Source organism: Oryctolagus cuniculus, chromosome 9, assembly GCF_964237555.1.
Source record: "Oryctolagus cuniculus chromosome 9, mOryCun1.1, whole genome shotgun sequence".
In the NCBI taxonomy this organism is placed as follows: Eukaryota; Metazoa; Chordata; class Mammalia; order Lagomorpha; family Leporidae; genus Oryctolagus; species Oryctolagus cuniculus.
In genome coordinates, this window is record NC_091440.1 from 77,235,524 (window position 1) to 77,259,151 (window position 23,628).

Here is a 23,628-nt window from a genome sequence, read left to right on the forward strand (position 1 = left end):
CCCTCACTTCCCTCTCCCAGATCACGTGGGCAGGCTTGTCATTTTGGTTGCTAGGAATAAACTCATTGGTTCCCTCCCCCTGTTATTAATGCCCGAGTGAGCTACTCCACTCCCCAGCAAGGGCACTGCATAGCCAATAAGGTAGCACTGGTCTCTGAGGACATGGCTGTTCTGCCACTGCTCCATTTGGCACAGTCACCACTGTGTCCCAGAATCTGACCATCAGCATGCAGCCAGAGACAGTCAGAAAATGCCTAGCCTTCTTATCCAAAGTGAAGCCTGGGAGTTGCTCTGTGTGTCTTAGTTCTAAATTCTCCTTGCCCTTCAGAATAGATAATGACTGGCCTGAGCACACACGGTAGTTACTTTGCAATTGCTAACAAAGCAAGAAGTACCCAGGAAAGTGAGACAGTGCATGGACTTTATGCCCCATTTAAAGATAGCCAGTGACTGCAACTCATGAACAAAGGGCAACCTTGATTCTTGTTGCTGGCGCTAAAGAGGTGAAAAAGAGAAACAGGAAACATGGTAATCTATCAATCTATCGTGTGGGAGTAAGGGAGAGAAACAGAAGGGGACTCAGGCAATCAGAGAGATAAACTTGGCTTTTCTTAGACTGGCACTTCCATTGTTTCAGGGGTGCATTTATTAGCGCGCGAGAGAGGCAAGACATACATGACCTGGTGGGTATTTAGGAAGGAAAGGCCAGCTTTGCAAGTGTAATAGGAGTTGGGATACAGTAGTCTCAGTACGCTCCTGCTTTTTAAAGCAAACCTGAGTTTCCATACCAACAGACAATTCAGGATGATCTCAGAAAAACACTGACCTAATACTCATCAGGTTCCCTCATTTTCTGATAGGATAAAATGCTGTCACAACTCCCCTCACCAGCCCCTGTGGGCTTCCGGAGATGATTTTCATCAGCATGACAGTCAAGTGCAAGTATGCATGTGTAGTTTAACATGCTGTAATTATATTACCATAATAAATGACAATAGATTTTTGTGCAAATATTCAATATTAATTAATACATTACTATTAATATATCCTGCTTCTTATTAGATTTTCAAAGGCAACTGGTATAAAACCTTATTAGTGCTGCTTCCAATTTGAGAACAGTGACTCATACCAGGGACAAGCATGGGAGGAGAACAGGCAGAAGCTCCCACCAGTTAGGAGGACTTATCTTTGGCTTATTTTCCTCAGCTTTCTCTGTTTTCATGTGGCACATACTCCTAAGTCCTCTGAAGCCTGGGCTACAAACAGCTCGTGAAAATCAGCATCTGTGCTTACTGAATTCATCTTAGGAAGGGTTGTACATTTTTCTATGTAACCAGGGTAAAGCTATGAAGAAGCAGCATTGATTTTGCTGTGGTAGATGATAACAAAAAGTTCATCTCCAATCTTCTAGAAAAATACAAATGATTGCTTGGAGGAATGTACTCTCCAGAAAGGGTACTGTGGGGGAGGGAATACCCTTTTTCTTTTTCTTTTTTTTTGACTGGAAACTGATATCAATGTACCTAATTATTAAACATGTGTCAAATATTTTCATTAAAAGGTTTCAAAAACATTTGCTAATGTTAAACTCAAGAAAACCAGTATTTAAAATATTTTATTACATTGAGGCAAATCTGCTGGGTAAATGACAGTTCAGTCCATTTTCAAAAAACTGCTGTCTGAACACAGGTCCTAATATGTCAACTGCATCTCTTACATGGGAATCCTATTCATTTTCTTAGCCAGAGAAAGTTAGAAGCCGAGAGTAATAATGATTAAAAGATACTAAAATTTCCCTAAGACTTAGTTACACAAAAGAAATTAGGACTATCTGACAACATCCATATTCATTGTATTTCCTCATTCCAGGAAAAGACACAGGAAATTAGAAGTCAGCAGTTAGTTCAAAGATGTCAAATTGAGACTTTGCAAGCCAAGACTGGAAACTCAGAATCCCTTATAAAATAAATGTCAGAAATACTGAAAAATACAAAAACTAGGTTTATATGAAAAAAGAAGTAAATAGAAGCCAGCATTTTGGCGCATCAGGTTAAGCTGCCACCTGGGACGCTTATATCCTATACGGCACCAGTTCATGTCCCCACTACTCCTGTTCTGACCCACTTCCCTGCTAATGCGCCTGGGGGACCAGCAGAAGAAGGCCCACCTGCTAGGGCCCCTGCACTCACATGAGGGACCTAGATGGAGCTTCTGGCTCCTGGCTTCAGCCTGGCCCATTTCTGGCTGTTGTGGCCATTTGGGGAGTGAACCAGCAGATGGAAGATCTCTCTGTAACTCTCCTTTTCAAATAAATAGATAAATATTCTAAAAAGTAAAGAGACAAATACTATATTTAGGAAAAATGATTAAAATGACAAAGGGTTAATTTTCATAATATTAATCAGAGTTTTGCACACTGGGTACAAAAGGGAGCCTAGTGGAAAAATGGACAAATGATATGACAAGGAAACTCACAGAAGAGCAAATCTCAACAACCAATCAGCATACACAATGCTCTAATCTACTAGCATTCCAGGAAATGCTAATAAGTTTGACAATCAGAAGTACATATTCATCAGAAAAGCAAGAGTTGAGGCCAATAACCCCTGCTGGTAAAGATGTAAGGAAAACAAATTCTCCCTCATGGCTGGTAAAGATGTGAAGTGTTTTATATATATACACTCACACACACACATACACACACACAAAGGACTACAAACACACTGATTCAAAGGAAGTAACCTACCCCGAAACCACCAATACAGAGCAGAGCATAAGGACATGTTCAGGGACATTTGATGCAGCACTGTTCCTTGTGGCAGGAAATCAGACACCAAGTGAATGCCCAACAATGGAACAGCACGATGAATGAAGGCACGTACATGTGAGACACTCTGCAGCAAAGAAAGGCAACAGCTTAGCACCATCTTTATGAACCACTCAAAGGACTTCTATACAGCACTGGTGCATATGGAAAAGGAAAACATGCCTGTGTTTTTACATAACAAAGAATATTCTAAATGTTTGTATGTAATTATTTGAGCATGGAAAAATAAGCAATGTAAATTTGTTAAAGGTTATCAAGAAACTGAGCAGTGCATGGAGGACATGATGAAGGTGTCAAGAAAAGCATCAAAAGGCAGGGGGTAACCTGAACTTCAAACCTCAGTATATGCAATATGATTATATTGGTATAATTATGTAAGATCACATACCTGTATGCACAGAGAAAATTTCGTTTTTAAGAAATCTAACACATCAGCATTTACTGAAATGTCTATTATGTTAAAAACTGGGCACCTGAGAGTATTAGCTCTGACTTCAGCTGTCCCATACTGGTATAGAAAGAACATTGTTTTTAGAGACAAAAGATTTAGATTTTTGTCTGGGCTCTGCCTTGAAGTATTTGAATTTTTGCGTTTCTTTCCTCATCCCCAAACACGAAGTATTTGAATTTTTGGGTTTCTTTCCTCATCCCCAAACAGGCATTATAATATTTGCTCTGTTGTATTTCAGATAAATTAGCACACATTACAAAAGTACTTTGCAAAGTAATATAATTAGGATTAAGTAAAATTTTTCTCTTAACACATTCCAAAACTCAAGGGTTGTACAAAAGATTTGTGCATCCACTGCCAGAATGCAAGGCGCATGTTCAAACTGCATTGGTCTCATTGTTAGTAGAGCTTAGCAACAGTGTACAGTCTGAGGGCCTCGATTTAAGTCCAATAGCTAAGCCAGCTTGAGCAAGCAATTTAACTAACTTCTAAAAGCATAATCATTATTGTGCATGAATTATGGCATTGTTGTAGAGTAAGTTAAGTATACAGAATTGTTTGGAAAACTATAAAGTGCTAGTAAATTGGTATGACTTTGTATTGTTGTCTCTGGATTGTCTACTCTTTTCCATTTCCAGCAAGAATTTTGTGGTTCATGGTTAAAAAAAAGAAATTTGTGAAAAGGTCATACATACGAGGTAAATTTAAGCAGTATGAAGATTGTCTCTTGACCCTTGCATCCTCCAACTTCACCCTCCCAGTGCCCCAATTTTCCTTTATAGAAGCAACTTTCAATTTTCTATATAACTGTATCTTTATATACAAATTTTAGTCCCACTACATTGGTTCCAACTCCTGCATTTGTCTGCTTTGATTGTTTACCTATGGCCTACTTCTCTTTGGTAAAGTATCTAAGGGGCCCTTTCTCTGAGGGTCATATGGTTGACTGTCTCCTTTTTCTCTAAGGTAGTTTGGAACAATTATTCCTGAAGCAAAACAATTTTTCTATATTTTACCTTTTGTTCTCGCTACTTTTTATCAAGTTTTTACAATGCTCTAGAGCTGCTCATTTTAATACAGAAGCAAACTGCTTTGGTCTTCTGAAGTGAGCCCTCCCCGTGTGACTTTCCTGTCCTTAAACCCTACAGAGCCTTTCAATTGCTCCAAATCAAACTCTTCACACAAAATGCCGGGGTTGGTCCAGTAGCTGAGCTCAAGTGGTTCCAACTTCACTGAGTTTTTGATGTGTATTGTTATAAAATACAGTAAAAATTGGAGTAGTCACTAACTCATTGTTAGGAATTGTACCGTTTACCTTTTGAGCCCCTTTTTGTGGCTTTCTGCTCTCCCTTCTAGTCTCTGTTTGACTCATTTCTTCCCTTGTCAGCCTGAACTCTATTTGCCAATATGGAAAGTGCTTTTTCAAAATCATCTAATCTTTTCATGCACTTCTTTCACTAAAGGAACACTAGCTCAAGTCTACAATTTACTTTTTCTACTACTATTGCTGAGTGAGCCCAGTGAAATGATGTCAAATAACTGCCATGACAAATTCCTGGTTCCCAGTAGGCCAAGTCTTTTTTTTTTTTTTTTTAAAGATTTATTTGAAAGTCAGAGTTTTACAGAGAGAGAGGCAGAGAAGGTGGGGTCTTCCATCCGCTAGTTTACTCCCCAATTGGTCGCAATGGCTGGAGCTGTGCCAATCTGAAGCCAGGAGCTTCTTCAGGGTCTCCCACATGGGTAGAGGGGCCCAAGGACTTGGGTCATCTTCCACTGCTTTCCCAGGCCATAGCAGAGAACTGGATTGGAAGTGGAGCAGCTGGGACTTGAACCAGTGCCCAAATGGGATGCTGGCATTGCAGGCAGTGGCTTTACCCACTACACCATAGTGCTGGCCCCAAGGCCGGCCCCTTGTCAATACTTTCACCTTTAATGTTATTTGGGATTTGGAATTCATTGGTTATATTAATTACCATAATAGGGACCATGACCATTGCAGAAACAATATATTCCATTTCTCTTTCACCTAACAGTCCAAAGATAGAGCATTCCAGGCTAGGATATGCGGTAGCTGTGATCTTTGAAGCCATCCACGGAGACAGGTTCTTTCTTTTTATTTTATTTTATTTTATTTAATGAACATAAATTTCCAAAGTACAGCTTATGGATTACAATAGCTTCCCCCCCCCTATAACTTCCCTCCCACCCACAACACTCCCCTCTCCCACTCCCTCTCCCCTTCCATTCACATCAAGATTAATTTTCAATTACCTTTATATACAGAAGATCAATTTAGCATATATTAAGATTTCAACAGTTTGCACCCACACAGAAACACAAAGTGTAAAATACTATTTGAGTACTATAGCATTAATTAAACACCTAAGAGTAATTGTGTATTATTACAGAGTTCAACCAATAGTTTTAAGTAGAACATAAAAAATACTAAAAGGGTAAAGTATTAAGTTCTTTTTTTGTTATATAGTTTTTTTTTTATTTAATAAATGTGAATTTACAAAGTGCAACTTTTTTGTATTGTTGTGGCTCCTCCCCCCACAACCTCCCTTCCTCCCGTGGCCCTCCCCTCTCCCACTCCCTCTCCCATCCCGCCCTTCATCGAGTTTCATTTTCAATTACCTTCATATACTGAAGATCAACTTAATATATACTAAGCAAGGATTTCAACAGGCTGCACTCACACAACTGCACAAGGTATAGGGTATTGTTCGACTAGTAGTGTTGTTTTTAAGTTTCATAGTAAAACACATTAAGGATAGAGATCCTATGTGGGGAGCATGTACCCAGTGACTCCCATTGTTGATTTAACAATTGGCACTCTTAGCCGGCGCCGTGGCTCAATAGGCTAATCCTCCACCTTGCGGCGCCGGCACACCGGGTTCTAGTCCCGGTCGGGGCGCCGGATTCTGTCCCGGTTGCCCCTCTTCCAGGCCAGCTCTCTGCTATGGCCAGGGAGTGCAGTGGAGGATGGCCCAGGTGCTTGGGCCCTGCACCCCATGGGAGACCAGGAAAAGCACCTGGATCCTGGCTCCTGCCATCGGATCAGCGCGGTGCGCCGGCTGCAGCGGCGGCCATTGGAGGGTGAACCAACGGCAAAGGAAGACCTTTCTCTCTGTCTCTCTCTCTCTCACTGTCCACTCTGCCTGTCAAAAAAAAAAAAAAAAAAAAAAAAAAAAAAAAAAAAACAATTGGCACTCTTATTTATGACGTCAGCAATCACCCGAGACTCTTGCTATGAGCTGTCTAGGCTATGGAAGCCCCTTGAGTTCACCGACTCTGAACTTGTTTAGTCAAGGCCGTATCACAGTGGAGGTTCCTTCCTCCCTTCAGAGAAAGGCGCCTCTCTCCTTGATGGCCTGAGACAGGTTCTTTCCATCTTGTCCCACATTTCCCAGTGAATGACCCTCATTGTCCCAGGAGTGATCTTCTTTGTCTACATTCCAGGCAGCAGCATAGAGGAAGAAGCAAATGGGTTCCTTGCTCCATTTAAAAAATGTTTTAAAATTTATTTTTACTTGAAAGGCAGAAACAGAGAGAGAGATCTTCCATTCACTGGTTGACTCTCCATATGTGTGCAATAGCTGTGGCTGTGGCAGACTCAAACTAGGAAGAAGCCAGGCACTTGATCTGAGTCTTCTATGCGGGTGACAGGGACTCAAGTACTTCAACCGTCACCTGTTGCCTCTCGGGGTACACATTAGCAGGAAGCTCGGGTCAGAAGTTGAACCAGGACTCAAACCCGGGCACTCTGATATGGGATGTGGCATCCAAAGTGGCATCTTCACCACTCCTTGCTTCTTTTCTTAATGGCACTATCTGGAAGTTGTACATATCACTTATGCTTATATCCCATTAGCTACAATTTATTCTTATGCCACAAACAGCTACAAGGACAGCTGAGAAAGCCTTTGAAAAAACAATGATTTAAAAAATTCAAGTACAAAATATATACTGGAAAACACAAAAATAAGTGCACAGTTTGTTGAACTTTCAATAGCAGAATGTGCATCCATAACCAGCATGTGCAATAACAGAGAATTATCAGGATGCCACAACCCTCCTTGTGCCATTTCTGGGCCCTGCCCTCTTGCCTGAGGCAGCTACTTTTCTTAAAGTATTGTTTCACCTGCTCTCCTTCTTCATATAAATACAATTACACACATATCATTTATATCTGGATTCCTTGGCATGGAATTACGTGACAATTAGTTCTACTGTTGTATGGCTGTTTTCAACCCAAAATTCTATGAAAGAGGAAAAAAGGCTATCAAATCTGTGTCACGGGCTTGAATGTATCCTTCTAATTCTCTTTTCCAAAGTCCCTTCCCACTTCTTTTACCCTGTACGATGATTTTTCTCTTCCAATTTGCTATAATATGCCTTATCTATACCTACATATTTCCTTCATTCTAGCCTTAAATGAACTGGCACAGCATCACTTCTACCATATTTCTGTTACAGTGGTGTTAGCCCAAATTCAAGGGGTATAAAAATAAGACCCAGATCTTAATGGGCCACTAGGCATTAAGACTATGTGGGGTGGGAAATATGGGCAGCTACCTTTAGAAGTGTCACACCTAGCTTCACAGGATCTGAACAGCTATTTAAAACCACAGTAACCATATTTAAAACTGTGAGAAATGAGTCATTGTTTTAAGCCATCAAATTTTGGGGTGATTTGTTATGCAGTGATAAATCACTGCAAAGCTGTGTGTATCAGTTACCTACTGTGACAAGAATGCTGTACAACAAACCAACCCCAAACTGTGGCTTGTAATTGTAATGATTTATTATTGCTTATAAATCCACAGATCAACTGGGTGTTCTGCAAATCTAAGCCAGGCTTAGCTAATCTTGGTTGCTACCGGGTGTATGTGCAGTCAGCTGGCAGGGGGCCAGGGGTGGGGGTGGGGTTGGAGGGAACGGCTTGTCTAGCATAGCCTCTCTCACATGTTGGCTACCAGAGGTGACTGGACCACATGTCTCTCAGGACCCAGTAGGCTAGGCTGGGTTACCATAGTAGCTGAGTGGAATTCTTAAAAAAAAAATGCAAATGTATAAAACCTTCAGAAATCAACTAAAGGTTTGCATTCTGTTATTTTCTCTGCTTGCTTTCTTTTCTTTCTTTTCTTTTCTTTTTTTTTTGGGTCAAAACAAGTCATAAGACAGTCTTCCAGATTTAAGTGGCAGGTAAATAAGCTCAATAATCTCTTTGTGGCAGAACTGTAGTCACTCGGCAAAGGTGGTGAGAAAACTTAAGGGTGAGAAATGAGATAAACTGCAATAAATCTTTCCTAAATAAGGAAAAATCTTTTTGCTTTACTGATAGTTATAAAGGGTAAAACACTTCCAATGTGGCAGACAATAGCTAAATTGTGTTTAATGCTGTCCTATTTCTACCAAAATTCACAGATGGGCAACTATATTCTTGAAAATACCTTGAAGAAAAGATTTTAAGCCTCTAAGTTATTTACCCTCAGGTTTAACAACTGCAAGGCTACTTCAAAAGTTCACAGATAAAGGAACTTTATTTTAGAACAAAATTTTTTGAAATCCATGTATAGTTTTTAACAATATAAAATTTTCCAGAGCTAGAGCATTGGTGTAGTAGGCCAAGCCTCTGACTGAGGCACCAGCATCCCATACAGGCGCCAGTTTGTGTCCCAGCTGCTCCTCTTCCGATAAGCTATCTGCTATGGCCTGGGATAACAGTTGAAAGTAGAAGATGGCTCAAGTGCTTGGGCCCCTGTACCCACGTGGGACACCCAGAAGATACTCCTGGTTCCTGGCTTTGGATTTGCCCAGCTCCAGCCATTGCGGCCATTCGGGGAGTGAACCAGTGGGTGGAAGACCTTTCTTTCCATCTCTCTCTCTGTCTGTAACTCTACCTCTTAAATAAATAAATTAAAAAAAATCTTAAAAAAATATTTTCCATAAACTTTTTAAAGATCCCTGTATTAATCCTCACAAGTTCTTATAAACATATAAATGCAGTCATTTTTCTTTCTACTCAGCTCTCATTACCCTATTTTTTCTCTTCTTTCCTATTCTTAATCCATTTGAAGAGGAATAAGCTAAGTTTTCTTCACCATGAAAGGTACCTTAAGCTCTAGGGATTCAATAAAGCTTCCAACACCATAAGCATGACAAAAAACAAGAAGTTACAAATAAAAAGTAAATGAATTCCTCTTAACTAAGTGTGAAGCAATTAAAGAAACTGAGTAAGTAAACTAAACAATTCAGAAGTCAATAAAATTGGACTTTAATGAATAATCTTGATAACACTGTTTATGCACAGATATATAAGTATAAAACACACATTAAAAAATTAACATTCTCTCTACAAGTACTTCTTAGAACAGCCATGATTGACTTTAACATGATACATATTTCAGAGCTTAAAATCCACAAAATTCACAACTTCTGCACAATTCATATTGAGACACATATATTTATTATCCTAATACTTGAATATACTCTTTTAACATTTGACTTGTTACTCTTATTAGTAGGTTTGCCTTTTTAGGGTTTTCCTAGGAGAAAATACAATAAAAAAGTATCTATCCAGATAAGCTATCATTCTTTAAACAGTATTTAGGAACAACATGGTTGTAAAATAGCTCAATTTTGAAAAACACTGACAAAATGCTGGAGTGTTATTCTTAGTTGCAGGACCTCCTTTTAATTTTTTTAATAAAAAATGAATATAAGAAAAATAATTTTGCCCTGTCATTGGTGGGCTGAGATCCACCTATCCTGTTTACAATTCAACATATAAGAGTGTCTGCTTTAAGAGAGAGCAACACTGAAAGGTAACAGGAAATTGACAAGCTGACTTTAGAGATGCATTTGTTCCACTATATTTAGTCCCTCTTTTAGGTTTTACCAACACATCTTTGATTTAACATGCAAACAGTGGCCACTTTCCTTAGAGATACAAAACATGCTTACCTCTTTTGACAGCTCCAGTATTAACTGCAAAGAAAGGTTATTATGAAAACTCAATTCTAGGTTCCCCAACTACATGTTAGCACCACAAGTAGCTATCAGTGTTTTAAGAGGAGTATTATTGGCATTGTGGGTGAAATAATTCTTAGTCAAGTGGGACTATGCAAGGAACTGCAGAACATCTAGCTTTCTTGGCCCACACACTAAAATCCCACAGTCTTCAAAGTCATTGTGACAACTGAAAACCATACTCAAACATTTCCAAATGCCAGTTGATGAGAACCACTGACTTAGATTATTCAAGACTATTATATATTAACTTCATGACTTCCACAGAAAGTAACTGTTTCATTATCTTCAGTAACAATGACTGAAGAGAAACATATTTTAAAAACCACTGTAATTAAATGTTTCTTTGGAAAGATAAGCCAATTTCTTCAAACTTATGATGATATGAAAGGATCAAATGCACAAAGTGCAATACTTATTTATCCTCAAATGCTCACATACATTTACAGGAAATGTGTATGTTCTACTGGCATATCTTACCATTGATCTTTAGTATAAAAATATGTTCATCTATTACAATAAGATAAAAAACATGTAGATATTCTTGATAAGTTCCCTCACACTGGTGCTCCTGGGAACTGCTGCTGTCTTTGCTCCAAAACTTGCTGATTTAATAGTTGTTGCTGTTTCTGTAAAAACTGCACTACTTCTGGACTTCTCAGTAATGACTTAAAGAGAAAAAAGAAAAAAAATTATTAATAACATGATTTTTATGTGCTAAGACTGTATTAATGCTACAGAATTACTCTCATGTATCATTACACAAAATACAATATGCTTACCAAACAAAATGTACCTGAATCCAATTCACGTTTGTATTTGATACACCATAATTAAGCTGATGTCATACATCAAAACACAAAAGCCTAAAAATAATGGGTGAAGCCTGAGGTTACCAGATTTTGCATACTAAGGAAATGCTTTTTTAATATGCCAGCAAAATATTATCTTGAAAGATATAGGAACAAACGGTAAGGCCAAATAGGGGCCACACGTGAAAATCACAATTAAATGCCAGTTTGCACACACATAAGCCAGTACTAGAATTCAAGATTTTCCTAGTAGCCCACTAAGTCTCATGAAGAAATCAAAAATTGTGTATATGCATGTATGTTTGTGTATATGTATAAATAAAAGTAATATTGGCATATTATGAAAATTTCAGAATAGAAAGAATACAACTACTGTCAAACAACAAATACATTTTGTGCAGTTACCATTTTTAAACATAGCTGTAATCATATAATAGATTACAGTTAATATGATTTTATTAAACAAAATATTCATACAAATTAACAAAGAAAGAAGGTCCCAATAAATTGAAAAAGATAAATGGAACAAAGTGGAAATACTATCAATAAATACTGATTTTAAAATTTCAAATACTGTGGATTATGTATTATTTCATATACATTCAATTACTATTAGTTTGGTTAAAAAATTACATATAAAGACAACATAATGTCCCAATAAGTAACTCTACTTAGCTATGATGAGAATGTTGGACATTTAAGTTATCTCAACTACTATTTTACCATTTCTGATAATTACATTCTTGGCAATAACCCTAGCCAGTTAAGACTTTATTCATATTTAGGATTCATTTTCTATGACTGTCTTCACATTAGGGTTGATTTCTGAGCCACAAGGAATGACCATTTAAAGACTTGATACATACTGCCCAATTACTCCCTAGAAGTACTGTACCAATACACAATGCCATTGGCAGCAGTCCTCAAAATCACTGAAATAATTTTCACTTATTGTTAGTTGTATCATGTTTACTGATATTTAATCTATCCATATGAGTTAGTGGTAGTATTTTGTTTTCTTTTTTTCTGTTTATATCTTGTGCAATGTATCATGGCCCAGGTTTTTACCTCACCAAATTTTATGAATGTTTTATATAATAAATATATAAGCTTTGGTAATCATAATCCTTTAAATTTGTTGTGAATATTTTTCCTGTATCTTACCTTTTTTATTTTTGCCACCATTTTTGATTATAGCACTTGTTTTTATGCAGTAAATTTATAATTTTTTCTCTGTAATTTTGTCCATTTAAGTTAAAAAAAATCTCATTCTAGATTTTTGAGATTAAAGTCCCAATTCTACTTTGTTTAAATATTAAGACTGTATCAGAAATTAATTTTGATGAACAATGTGATGTGATTAAATTTTTGTCCTCAAATTATCATCCAATTATTCCAGTATTTATTGCAAAATCTTTTCTTTCCTGACTGAGGTGTGATGTGTTCCATCAAATTAATAATCCAGATCTTTATTAAATACTGGTCTTTAGCACTATTAAAGCATTATTCCATAATCCTCAGAAGTCAGTACAAGGAGAATGTGTTTTAAAATTACCTCTTGCTCAGATATTCAAGGTTTAGTCAATGAAGAAGCAGAATTTAAAATGTCTCTGCTCTTTTAGTCTTTGGGGAGCATTCATCAGACTCTAGTGTGCATTGGTGGCAAAAAGGTACACAATTCTGCTGAACAGTTTAGCAAGTTTTAGAACCTTAAAAATCTAAACAGTTACATTTACACCCAGTAGATCTGCAACCACTTCATAGATATTTACCAGTCTCTTCTGATTTAGCACTTGTTCTAAAAGAGTAGGTCTTGCAGGACGATCCCCAAAAGATCCAGTTCTTTGTTTAACAATGGAGAGTAAGTTATCTGCACTTTCCTGGGATAAATGACAAAAATGCAAATGAGATTAACAGTTAACATAATATTATAGTCCACAATTATAGGCATTGCAATGAGGTAATGAATAGATCCTTGCTTCTCTTCCTTTTGCCCAGTCACTGTGAAACTTTGGGAAAACACTGCAAGATGTTGGCAGTTGATTTTTATTTAACAGTCCTTATCTCTCATCTCTCCCACCACTATTTCCAATCTGGATTCTTCAGAAGGGTCTCAAAATTAATAGTGGGGGTAGAGGGGGGAGGAGAAAGGCAAAGAGTTTCTTATTAGCTTGTTTCAATATTTCAAAAATGCCAAGTGGAATCTCTTCATGAAAGGCATGCAGGCCAAAACTTGAGAGTTTGCCTGCCTTTATTTGGAACAAATGAACTCAAACACAATTTACATATTGCAAATGAGACACTCTATAATAGATAGTTCTTTGCCCAATTAAAGAAAAAGATGAAAAGGGTAATAAAGACTGCTGAAAGACACAATTGATAAAAGCTTTAAAAATTTGGAAGTCATTCAGAGAAAAATTATAAACTGGCTTGAAAAGGCTAGAATGCACTGATGCAGTCTCCTGCCACTGATGTTGAAAAAATATTGTCCTAAAATGACCCCATTACCCATTTACTACCAAATATGCATTTGCTACCAAATGTGTACCCCTAGTCACTTGACTGAATCTTAAACACTTAAAATTTTCCTGCTATAACAAAATTCTGTTCTAGTTAACTAAAACATTCTGACTCTCTTAAACTAGGACATACCAGTGACCACAGCCAAATAGCCTTACTGAGCAAATACAAAAAACTACAAAAAATTCTACCACTAAGCCATGCTATATATGAATTTAATATCTTTCCCTTTTATTTGTTATTATTCAAGCTGCTTTCTCTCTTGGCCTTCTCTGTACTGGCCTCTGAATTGTCTCTAAATCTTTGTAAATCAAGAGTTAGTAAAATGTATTATTTCATAAGAATATGCATTCAAGGATATTTTTAGCCCAAATCCACAGGGTCTAGAACTCCATGAATTTGTATGCAAAATTAAATATCTACTCATGTGCATTTCTCTAGGAGGAGTCTTCACTGGGTTTCATCAAATTCTCAAAGGAATTCCTATATCCCAGTATTAAAATTCAATAGGATAAAAGGGAAAGAAAGGGCATTCAGTACCCTAACCAGTGTGAATTAGGCGAAGTGCCTGTGACATTTGAAAACAATTACAAAGAGTGAAATTTGAGCAAAGTGCCGTTGTTCAAGTTCAGCCTAAAACTAAGAAACTTAAAAATATTTGAAATAGATCATAGGGCAGCTTTCACTTTAAAACTTTTTAAGTTTTTATTAGTTTCTGGATCACTTTTTAACAAAATTCAATCTTATGCACGGGGGACTTACAAGTCTTATTAAACATACGGGATAAACTAGCTGCTTATTTTTAACAATATCAAAATACAGTGCTAATAATGTCAACAATATGGCTATGGTTTTTTGACTTTCACTATCTGCTAGACACTGTGTGAACAATCCTATGTGGAATCTCTTACATAGTCCCAGTAACACTATGAACTCGGTACTATTTTTATGCCAGTTTTTACAAATGAATAAGCTGAAATTTAGTTTATAACTACTTCAAGGCCATTCAAATGAATGATCTGCAGTCAGAAGTGCAACTCCAGAGCACTGGCTTTAATTTTAAACACAGTGCTAATCAAACCATCTTGAGTCCTCTGAGGTTTACAGCCCATTATCTATCATTTAATCTTTTCCCCTAGGAGTATGAAGAAAAGGGACAGTGAGAACAAGGCATCCAGCACAGGGGTACTGACACAGGACACGCAGCATGGGAAGTCCTGCAAACGGGGTACTAAGCAGAAGAGTACTGCAATAAGGGTACTAAGCACAGGACACTGAGAACAGGATGCTGAAAACAAAAGAGGTACCTTCTCCAAAGCACTAATTTCATCCAGATTCCTAAGCCTCTCTGCCTATTCCCACAGCCATAAATCAGATAAATCATTTGCTATCTCTTCCCAATCCATATCCTTATGACAGGTCTGCTGAAAATTTACTCGCTTATCACAAGGCTGCAACAAATTAAGATGTTGCATATGTCCCTAGTGCAGGCACTCCCTCTCGGCCACTAGGCCAGCCCCAGCCACCTGGCTCCTGTGGGAGCAGGTGGCAGGCCTTGGGGGTGGCGTTTGCGGCAAGAGTAGGGTTTCTTCTGCCACTGCTTCCTCCCCGGGGTCCCGACAGGGTCTGATACCTCCAGTTTAACGTTTCCGGTGCTGCTGGCCGAGGCGGCCCCACCGCAATTCAAGGCCTGGTCGCTCTTCTTCTTTTTGTACTTGTCCTTGTACATTTTGTTGCGGTGCTTCTTGCACATCCAAGGCTTGCGCTGCTTGGCCACCTGGCTCGTGGTCTCGCTGCAGCCCTCATACGTGCAAGTCTTGCTCGTGCCGCTCCCGCCGCTGCCTCGCCTCCGCGCTGCTCCGCCGCCGCCCTCGCCCCCTGAGTGGGTCTCCTCATCCTCCAGATCCTCCAAACTAGCCGTGCTCTCGCCACCCCCGGGGGGGTCCGAAGTGTCCAGCAAGTCAGCCTCGTCCTCCCCTGCCTCCTCGTCCGCATCCCCTGCCACTTCACACAGGTACCTAACAGGCTTGCCCGATCCGACGCAGCCCCCCGAGCCCTGGGCCGGCCTCAGGACGCCCTCGGCTGCAGCCTCGTCCTGCGCCCCACACGAGTGCATCACCAGCAGGGTGAACTGCGAGGCCGGGGCCCCGACAGTGGCTGGAGTTCGGGCCCGCGCCGCGGCAGGGCCCGGAGCCCCGGGGCGGGGCACGCCGCCAGCAGCGCCCGGCCCCGGCCCCGGCCCCTCCGCGATACTCTGCACCTCCGTGCTGCTGAATCTTGGTAGGGGTCCGCGACCCCAGACTTTAAGCACCTGAGAGGCCCAACGGCACTTCGCAAACCGCGGACTCCGGACACGCGAGAAAATAAGGCGCGGCTTGGCGCAGGCGCCCCGAGTGCGCCTGCGCGGCCGTGGCCCGCGCGGGAGCGTCTCCACGCCGGCGGGCCCTCAGGGAACCCTACTCTCAGAGGGCGGGGCTGAGCGGTGACCTGGCGGCACCGACTGCGCATGGGCGGCTCCTGACCCGGTGGTGCCAGCGCTGGGCCGGTGCCCCCAATACCCAGGTGGCTTTGCTGCAAGTGAGTTTGGCAAGACATTGTTTTGTGGTTGTTTTTTTAACCGGAACCTGCCGTACGTCTAAAACGTTTCAAAGCACCTTCTTATTGGGATTCCGCTGTGTAAATTAAGATTGTGCTTTGTGGCGCTAGCATGCTAATCATGACGATGTTTTGCCCCTGAAATGGGTACTTGGTATCCCTGGTATCATGAGTTTGCTGTGCATAAGGGCAGAGGTGGCTTATTTGAAAATAGTCGAGTGGAGAAGGAGTGGGCCAAACCTGCCACCAAGCTGTATATGGATTGAGAGTTAAATGATTTTACTCTTGAAAGTTGTTCTTCTTTCCTGGAAATGTATTTATTTGATTTTTTTAAAAGTTTGTTCTTCATTTATTTGAGAGGCAGAATGACACAGAGCGAGTGAGACAGAGAGAGGCAATCTTAACATCTGCTGGTTCACTCCCCTAAATGTGGCCGACCGGTGGGGCTGGGCCAAGCTGAAGCCAAGTAGCCTCAACCCAGGTACTTGAGCCATCGTCTGTTGCCTTCCAGCTGCATTAGCCAGAAGCTGGATGGATAGGGAAGGTGGGACTTAATCCTAGGCATTCCGTATGGGATGTGGCCTCCCAAGCAGCCGCTTAACCCAGTGCCAGTGCTTGCTCCATATTACTTGTTCTTTGCTATGGCTGTGAAGGTAAGTTTAAACAACATTCTTATTAAATGCAATGAAGGTGTGTGAGAAGAAACATAGAATGACTAATTTTTTTAAAGATTTATTTGAAAGTCAGAGTTACACAAAGAGAGGAGAGGCAGAGAGAGAGAGAGGTCCTCCATCCGATGGTTCACTCCCCAGATGGCCACAACGGCCGGAGCTGCACTGATCAGGAGCCAGGAGTTTCCTCCGGGTCTCCCACGTGGGTGCAGGGGCCCAAGGACTTGGACCATCTTCCACTGCTTTCCCAGGCCATAGTAGAGAGCTGGATCGGAAGAGGAGCAGCTGGGACTAGAACTGGCGCCCATGTGGGATGCCAGCACTTCAGGCCAGGGCTTTAATCTGCTGCGCCACAGTGCTGCCCCCCAAAAAATCTAATTTCTAACAGTTACTGTGCAATGATTGGTCACGAAATCTTGTCTTGGCCAAATCTCAGAAGGAAACAGATCCTGCTTTATCTGAAACAAAACTAAGTAGTAGATATTCTCTTTTTATTTATTCCTTCCTATCACCTGCTAAAGTTTCCTATTTGACCAAAATGAAAGGAAAGCATTGACTATTTATTCAGTAAGTGATAAATCCATTTATACAAAGACAGTTGGGGATTGATGAGGGGGGTAAATTGCAACTAACATTTTGAGGGCTAGTGTTGTGGTGCAGTGGGTTAAGATGACATATGTGGCATCAGCATCCCATAGAGTGCCAGTTCAAGTCCCAGCTGGTCTGCTTCCAATTCAGTTTTCTGATAATGTGCTTGGGAAAGCAGTGGGTGATGGACCCCTGTCATCCGTGAAGAAGACCCGGATGTACTTCCAGGCTTCTGGCTTTGGGCTGGCCCAGTCTCAGCTGTTGTGGCCATTTAGGGTATAAACCAGCAGATGGAACAATTCTTTTCCTCACTGTCTTTCCCTCTCTCCTTTACACTATGTGCCACTCCCTCCACCCCACCCCATCACTCTGCCTTTCAAATAAAGTGAAACATTTTTTAAAAAAGCGTTTTGAGGAGAGGCACAGTGGGAGAAGATTTGGAATTCAACACACCTAGGCGGTGGCATTGCCCTGTATGGCCAGAATATGTTAGTAACATGTTAGTGACAGCCTCTTTAGCTTAATTTCCTCATTGATAAAATATAGTATGGTGTGTAGAACCATTACAAAAAGCTATTACTAAAATTCCCGGAACTTTATGAGCCAGAATGATAAATACTGTCTTTGTTGAATCAAGTTACATAAGCTTACAACTAAGTTATGTAAGAAACAAGGATTAAAAATGCAAAATTTACCACTTTCTAAATATTTTACTCCATTTTACCATTATGTGTGCCCTTAAGGTTATATCTGTTCTATCAGTATGTGGAAATTCATATAATGTTGTTACACTATCCATCTCTTCTTCATACTCGCTTTAGTGATGTCATGTTGGTCTCTTAAAATCAGCCACGATGGGAATATTTACATCATAGAAATTGCCAAGTGTTACAAGGGAAAGTTTGACATATTGTTTATTTGTCTCTAGATATTTTTATTTATTTATTTTATTTGAAAGGCAGAGAAACAGACAGACAGAACTCTCATCCACTGGTTCAGTCTGCAGATGCCTGTAACATTCAGGGCTGGGCCAGGCTAACATCAGCAGCTAGGAACTCAATTGGGGTCTCTTACACGGGTGGCAGAAGCCCAGTTACTTGAGTTGTTACCTGCTGCCTCTCAGTGTGCACGTTAGCAGGAAGCTGTGGTCAAGAATGGAGCTGGGACTTGAACTCAGGCACTCCGATATGGGATGCAAGTGTACTAAGCGGAATCTTAACTGCTACACCAAATGCCCACCCCTCTGTCTAGATTTAAGAAAGTGATAGTAATGAGGAAAAAATAGGATAACGTGCTCTTGAACATGTTAATGAATAGTAAACCTAAAAATGTGCATGTTCATGACTGTCACATTGTGAATAGTGCCCCCAAATTGGGAAAATATTCTCTCAGTATTTGAGGACTACCATTGGATTCAGCAAAGAAATTGCTTAAAGATTTAATACATCTTCATTGTTTCACTTCTCTTTTTCTTCTCAATGTAAACAAAAATGTCAATCAGTATTCATGTCAAAAATACCCTCATAAAAATGCACTCATTTGTTGTTGATGTAGGTGACTTGTTATTGAGCTGGATAGAAATCAAACATTTATTTGTAGTTTGAAGAACTACAAATTATAAAATCTGAGAGTGGCTCTTGCAATAAATAGCAAGCCACATTGAATTATGGTATATGGAACTTAGAGAGAATTGTATATTTTATCATTGTTGGTTAATTGTGCACTAAACATTCTTTATGTCATGTAAGCACCCAGATGGAACACCAAAGTTGGTATAAAGATGATTTTAAGCTGAAGACTTTTGAGATTCGAGACATACATAAAGAAACTTTTTCAGAGCTTCCCTTATCTGACGACAAGAAGAAATTTCTGAGAAATGAGGACTGCCAGGAGTTCCCTCTTTTATGTTCTTTGTATTCCCAGGAGAGAGACTGTATTAGTCAGCTTTTTGCTGCTTTAACTTAAATACCCAAGAGGAGCTTCTTGGAAAGGAAAGGTTTGTTTCAGCTTACAGTTGGAAGTTCACAGTTTAGGGTCTTCTGGTGAAGGAGGGACATAGTGAGGCAGGTGTGGAAGAGCAATCACATGGTGAACCGGAGAGTGGAGAGGAAATCTGGGCCAAACTGCTCAGAATAGAGGCCAGCAGGCTGACGTGGAACAGTAGATCAAGCTGGTGAAACTGGCATCCCATTTCAGAGGGCTGGTTCCAGCCCTGACTGCTCTGCTTTCAGTCTAGTCTCCCGCTGCTGTACCTGGGAGGATGGTGGAAGATGACCCAAGTGCTTGGGCCTTGCCACTGATGTGGGAGAACAGTTTCAGCTGGGCCCAGCCCTGCCTGTTGTGGTCCTTTAGGGAGTAAAGCATTGGTTGGAAGATCGCTCTCTGTTTCTCTCTCTCTCTGCCTTTAAAATCTATAAATAAATATTTTTGGAAGGAAAGAATAGAGGCTACAGGGCCAATCTGAGTGTTTGTGATTTGGTTTTGGTTTTACCCAAGTGTCACTCCTTTAAATTAGTCAGCTTCTCTTGAAAGAGGAAATACAAGTTAAGGGAGATGTACTGGGCCTGATAAAGTCTACATCAAAGGCATTAGGAGTTGGGGATCAGCTTCAATTTCATTAACCCTTCCAAGTAAGGCATAAGGATAGGAGGAGCTAAAGCTGAGAAGCAAAACCTTGCCTGATGAATGCTATTGTTGTTTGTAGTTAGGGCCCTTGATGTGGTTGCTGCCCTGATTCTGGTTTTCTTTCTGAGTGCTTCTGTGAGTTCTGTTCCCCTGATTTTAGTGATAACCTTTATTTAGCATGTTTCTGCTGGTGGGTCACAATGCCCTCATATATATGGTCCTCTCGGACAAAGTCCTTTCAGAATAACTCAAGCCCAGCTGTCTTACCCCACCGTGGATGGGAAGAGTAGTAGGCTTCTGTTGCTCATGCTCTTCCCACCATTTTAAACCTCTAACAAGACAGCTTTTTTTTTTTTTTTTTACTAATATTTATTTACTTGAAAGGCAGAGTTATGTATATATATATATGTAGAGAGAGATATATCTTCCATTTGCAGGTTCACTCCCCAAAAGGCTGTAATGACCAGGACTGAGGCAGGCTGAAGCCAGGAGCCTGGAACTCCATCCAGGTCTCCCTCATGGGTGAACCTAAGGTGAACCTAAGGACTTGGCCTATCTTCTGCTTCTTTCCATGACGTATTAGTAGGGAGCTGGATTAGAAGTGGGGCCGCCAGGATATGACCTGGCTAATATATGGGATGCTGTCTTCCCAGCCAGCAGTTTAACCTACTGGTCTACAATGCTGGCACCTAACAAGACAGCTTTAGCCAGTACTCTGTTTTCAGACATTATTTGAAGAAGATTCAGGCAACAGTGCTTGTCATCCCCCAAGCTCTAGGGTGTATGTATGCAATTTATCTGAAATGTTATTTCTAAGCCCTATTAATTTATCTTGAAAGAATCAAGGATGTTATTAAATCAAATTTATGAGAAGGCATTGATTTGAATGAAGCTCCTTCACTGGGCTGCAAGAGTCACTCATGTTAAAGTTTCAGATCACTGAACTGAAAGTAAGTTACTTATCTGACTTTCCAGGAAATTAGGGGAGAAATAACTGCCACATCCTGGGCAGGCCAGTTTTAGAGGGCATAGTGAGGAAATCCCCTCCACTTTAACCCCTATAATACCTAGGGGCTGGCATTATAGCATAATGAATTAAGCTGCCCTATATGGGCCTTGTTTGTGTCCTGTCTGCTCCACTTTCAATCCCTCTCCCTGGTAATATGCCTGAGGAAGCAGCAGAGGATGACCCAACTGCTTGGGCCCTTGCCACTCATATGGGAGACCTAGAAGAAGCTCCTGAATACTGGCTTGGGCCTGGCCATTACAGCCATTTGGGGGAGTAAACCAGTATATGCAAGAGCTCTCTCTCTCTCTCTCTAACTCTACCTTTAAAATAAATAAAATATTTACTTTTTTAAAAAGAAAGTAACTTGACACTAAACTATCTGCTTTTTTTTTTTTTTTTGTATTATGCTCTTTGTTCCTGCTCAAGCTACCTTACAGAAGCCAACTTTTCTGCCATGCCCAGTGGATTACATGTCTAAATATTTAGATGAGATCCTGCCTAACTCATGAGTCACTAATAAAAGTCAATTGATTAAAAATTTGTTTTATTAACAAGGGAAACACAATTCAACTCCAAAGCCCTTAGAAGAAATCCTCTCCTATCTTTTTTGTCATGCTCAACTTCTCTTTTATGGGTGTGTGAGCTAAAGGTAAGGAATGGGTTTCCAGTTGCATAACCAGTTTGAAACCATACTGATGTCCTTGCACCTGGCACCTGAGTGTAGGCACTGAACATTTGTTGTTCTCACACTTGGGAGGCCTTCTGAAAAGTGAGACATCAGAAAGACAAGTTATTGCTGTAATTTAAGTAGTCATGGTTTGTGCCAGTCAGATGGTCAATATATTTGTTTCATAATCAATTGCTGATTTCTCATTTATGCTTGTCCCTTTTCATGCTAGAGGGCACAAATACTAAGTTACTCTGATTGCTGTCAGTCCAGTTTGTGAACCATTTACTATCACTACACTTTTAGTCCCTTCATTCTGTGTTATCGCCATTGTCATTGTATCTGTACAGTCAGCTCTTCAAGATACAAAATAAAGGAGAGCAGTAGTAGGTTGCTATAATACTCAATTTTGAAGTAATAATAATATAATAAAAATATTTTAGGTTCTTCATTTCCATCAGAGTTTTCACTTGCTGAGCCTGGAAACTGTCCCACAAGAAGACTGATTTCCTTCCTGGTTACATATTGGAGGACTTTTAAGAACAGGAACTGCATCTTGGAAGCAGATACTGCCTCGTAGAGAGCTCTGTTGTCACATATAAACAGAGGATGGTGAAGATGAGGTTTCCTGCAGAGAAGCTGGCTTGAAGACACAGCTAGAGTAAATTAAATTGAAAAATGAACTCCTTGACTGAAAATACTGGACTCTATAAAGTGGCAGACTTGACCAAGGAAAAGTTTAGAATGCAATATACTAAAGGCTCCAGAACACTTGAGTATCAGAGGATGGTCTTATATAGACTAAGGTGATTAAACATCAGTGGTGAAATATGTCAGAGAATGGTAACAAACAAATTATGCCCTGAAAAGAGCACAAATGTCTACTTTGGAGGACAGCAGCACTGAATCAAACCATTGAAAGAAATGCCTTCCTGAAGAGTCACCTTTAAAAATATGGGATTCTCTTGGATTCCCTGCCCCAAATGAGAGGAACTTATCCTGCAATATCCAACCCAAGAGGATGGACTATGACTCTGAGCCATCCTCAGACCCTGTTCTGTTCTAAATACAGTTTCACATGTTCCTGTGAGTTGTGGGGAGCCCTTCATCCTATGGACCAAATAGTCTGATTTCAAAATTACAGGAGACTTTTGTGAAAAGTAGGGAACTGGAAACCAGACTTCATCTTTTAAGGAATTTGTGTAGGCTTAGCCCCAAGTCTAAGAAATTTTCACTGCCTTTGAGAAAGAGATGACACAGACAAAGTGCTAACTAGAGCTGGTATGTTTTTGGATGATGAGAGCTGGTAACTGTCTAAAATTTAGAAAATTACACTTAATTATTTTTTAAAGATTTATTTTTATTTATTTGAAAACAGTTACAGAGAGAGATAGAGCCAGAGAGAAAGGTCTTCCATCTGCTGGTTCACTCCCTAAATGGCTGCAATGGCCAGAGCTGGGCTGATCCAATGCCAGGAGCCAGGAGCTTTTCCTGGGTTTCCCACTTGGGTGCAGGGGCCCAAGGACTTGGACCATCTTCCACTGCTTTCTCAGGCCATAGCAGAGAGCTGGATTGGAAGTGGAGCAGCCAGGACACAAACCAGTGCCCATATGGAATGCTGGCACTGCAGGCTGTGGCTTTAACCTGCTGTGCCACAGCGCTGGCCCCAACATTTAATTATTATTCACTATTTCTGTGCTCAACTGAGATCTTGTTTTGGACAATTATTATTTTCTTCCTTTTATCTTACTCTTTGTAAAAATTATTTTGAGTTAGTAGTTCTGTGCTTTATGGACCAAATCGATGCTTGGTGGCCAGCTCCATGGCT

The 23,628-nt window shown here is 40.2% G+C and overlaps 1 protein-coding gene and 1 long non-coding RNA gene across 2 annotated transcripts; one reads left to right on the top strand and one right to left on the bottom strand.

Annotated features, from left to right (window-relative positions):
* Positions 1 to 10,870: 10,870 nt before the first annotated feature.
* On the bottom strand, positions 10,871 to 15,761 carry RFXAP (regulatory factor X associated protein). Its single transcript, XM_017350175.3, has 3 exons — positions 15,279 to 15,761; positions 12,898 to 13,005; positions 10,871 to 10,981 (listed from the first exon to the last, which is right to left on the bottom strand). The coding sequence occupies exons 1-3, from the start codon at positions 15,759 to 15,761 to the stop codon at positions 10,871 to 10,873; spliced, it is 702 nt and encodes a 233-aa protein (XP_017205664.3).
* A 329-nt stretch (positions 15,762 to 16,090) lies between these two features.
* On the top strand, positions 16,091 to 22,885 carry LOC138843823 (uncharacterized). Its single transcript, XR_011378838.1, has 2 exons — positions 16,091 to 16,222; positions 22,244 to 22,885. It is a non-coding gene; the product is annotated as an uncharacterized lncRNA (long non-coding RNA).
* Positions 22,886 to 23,628: the final 743 nt, after the last annotated feature.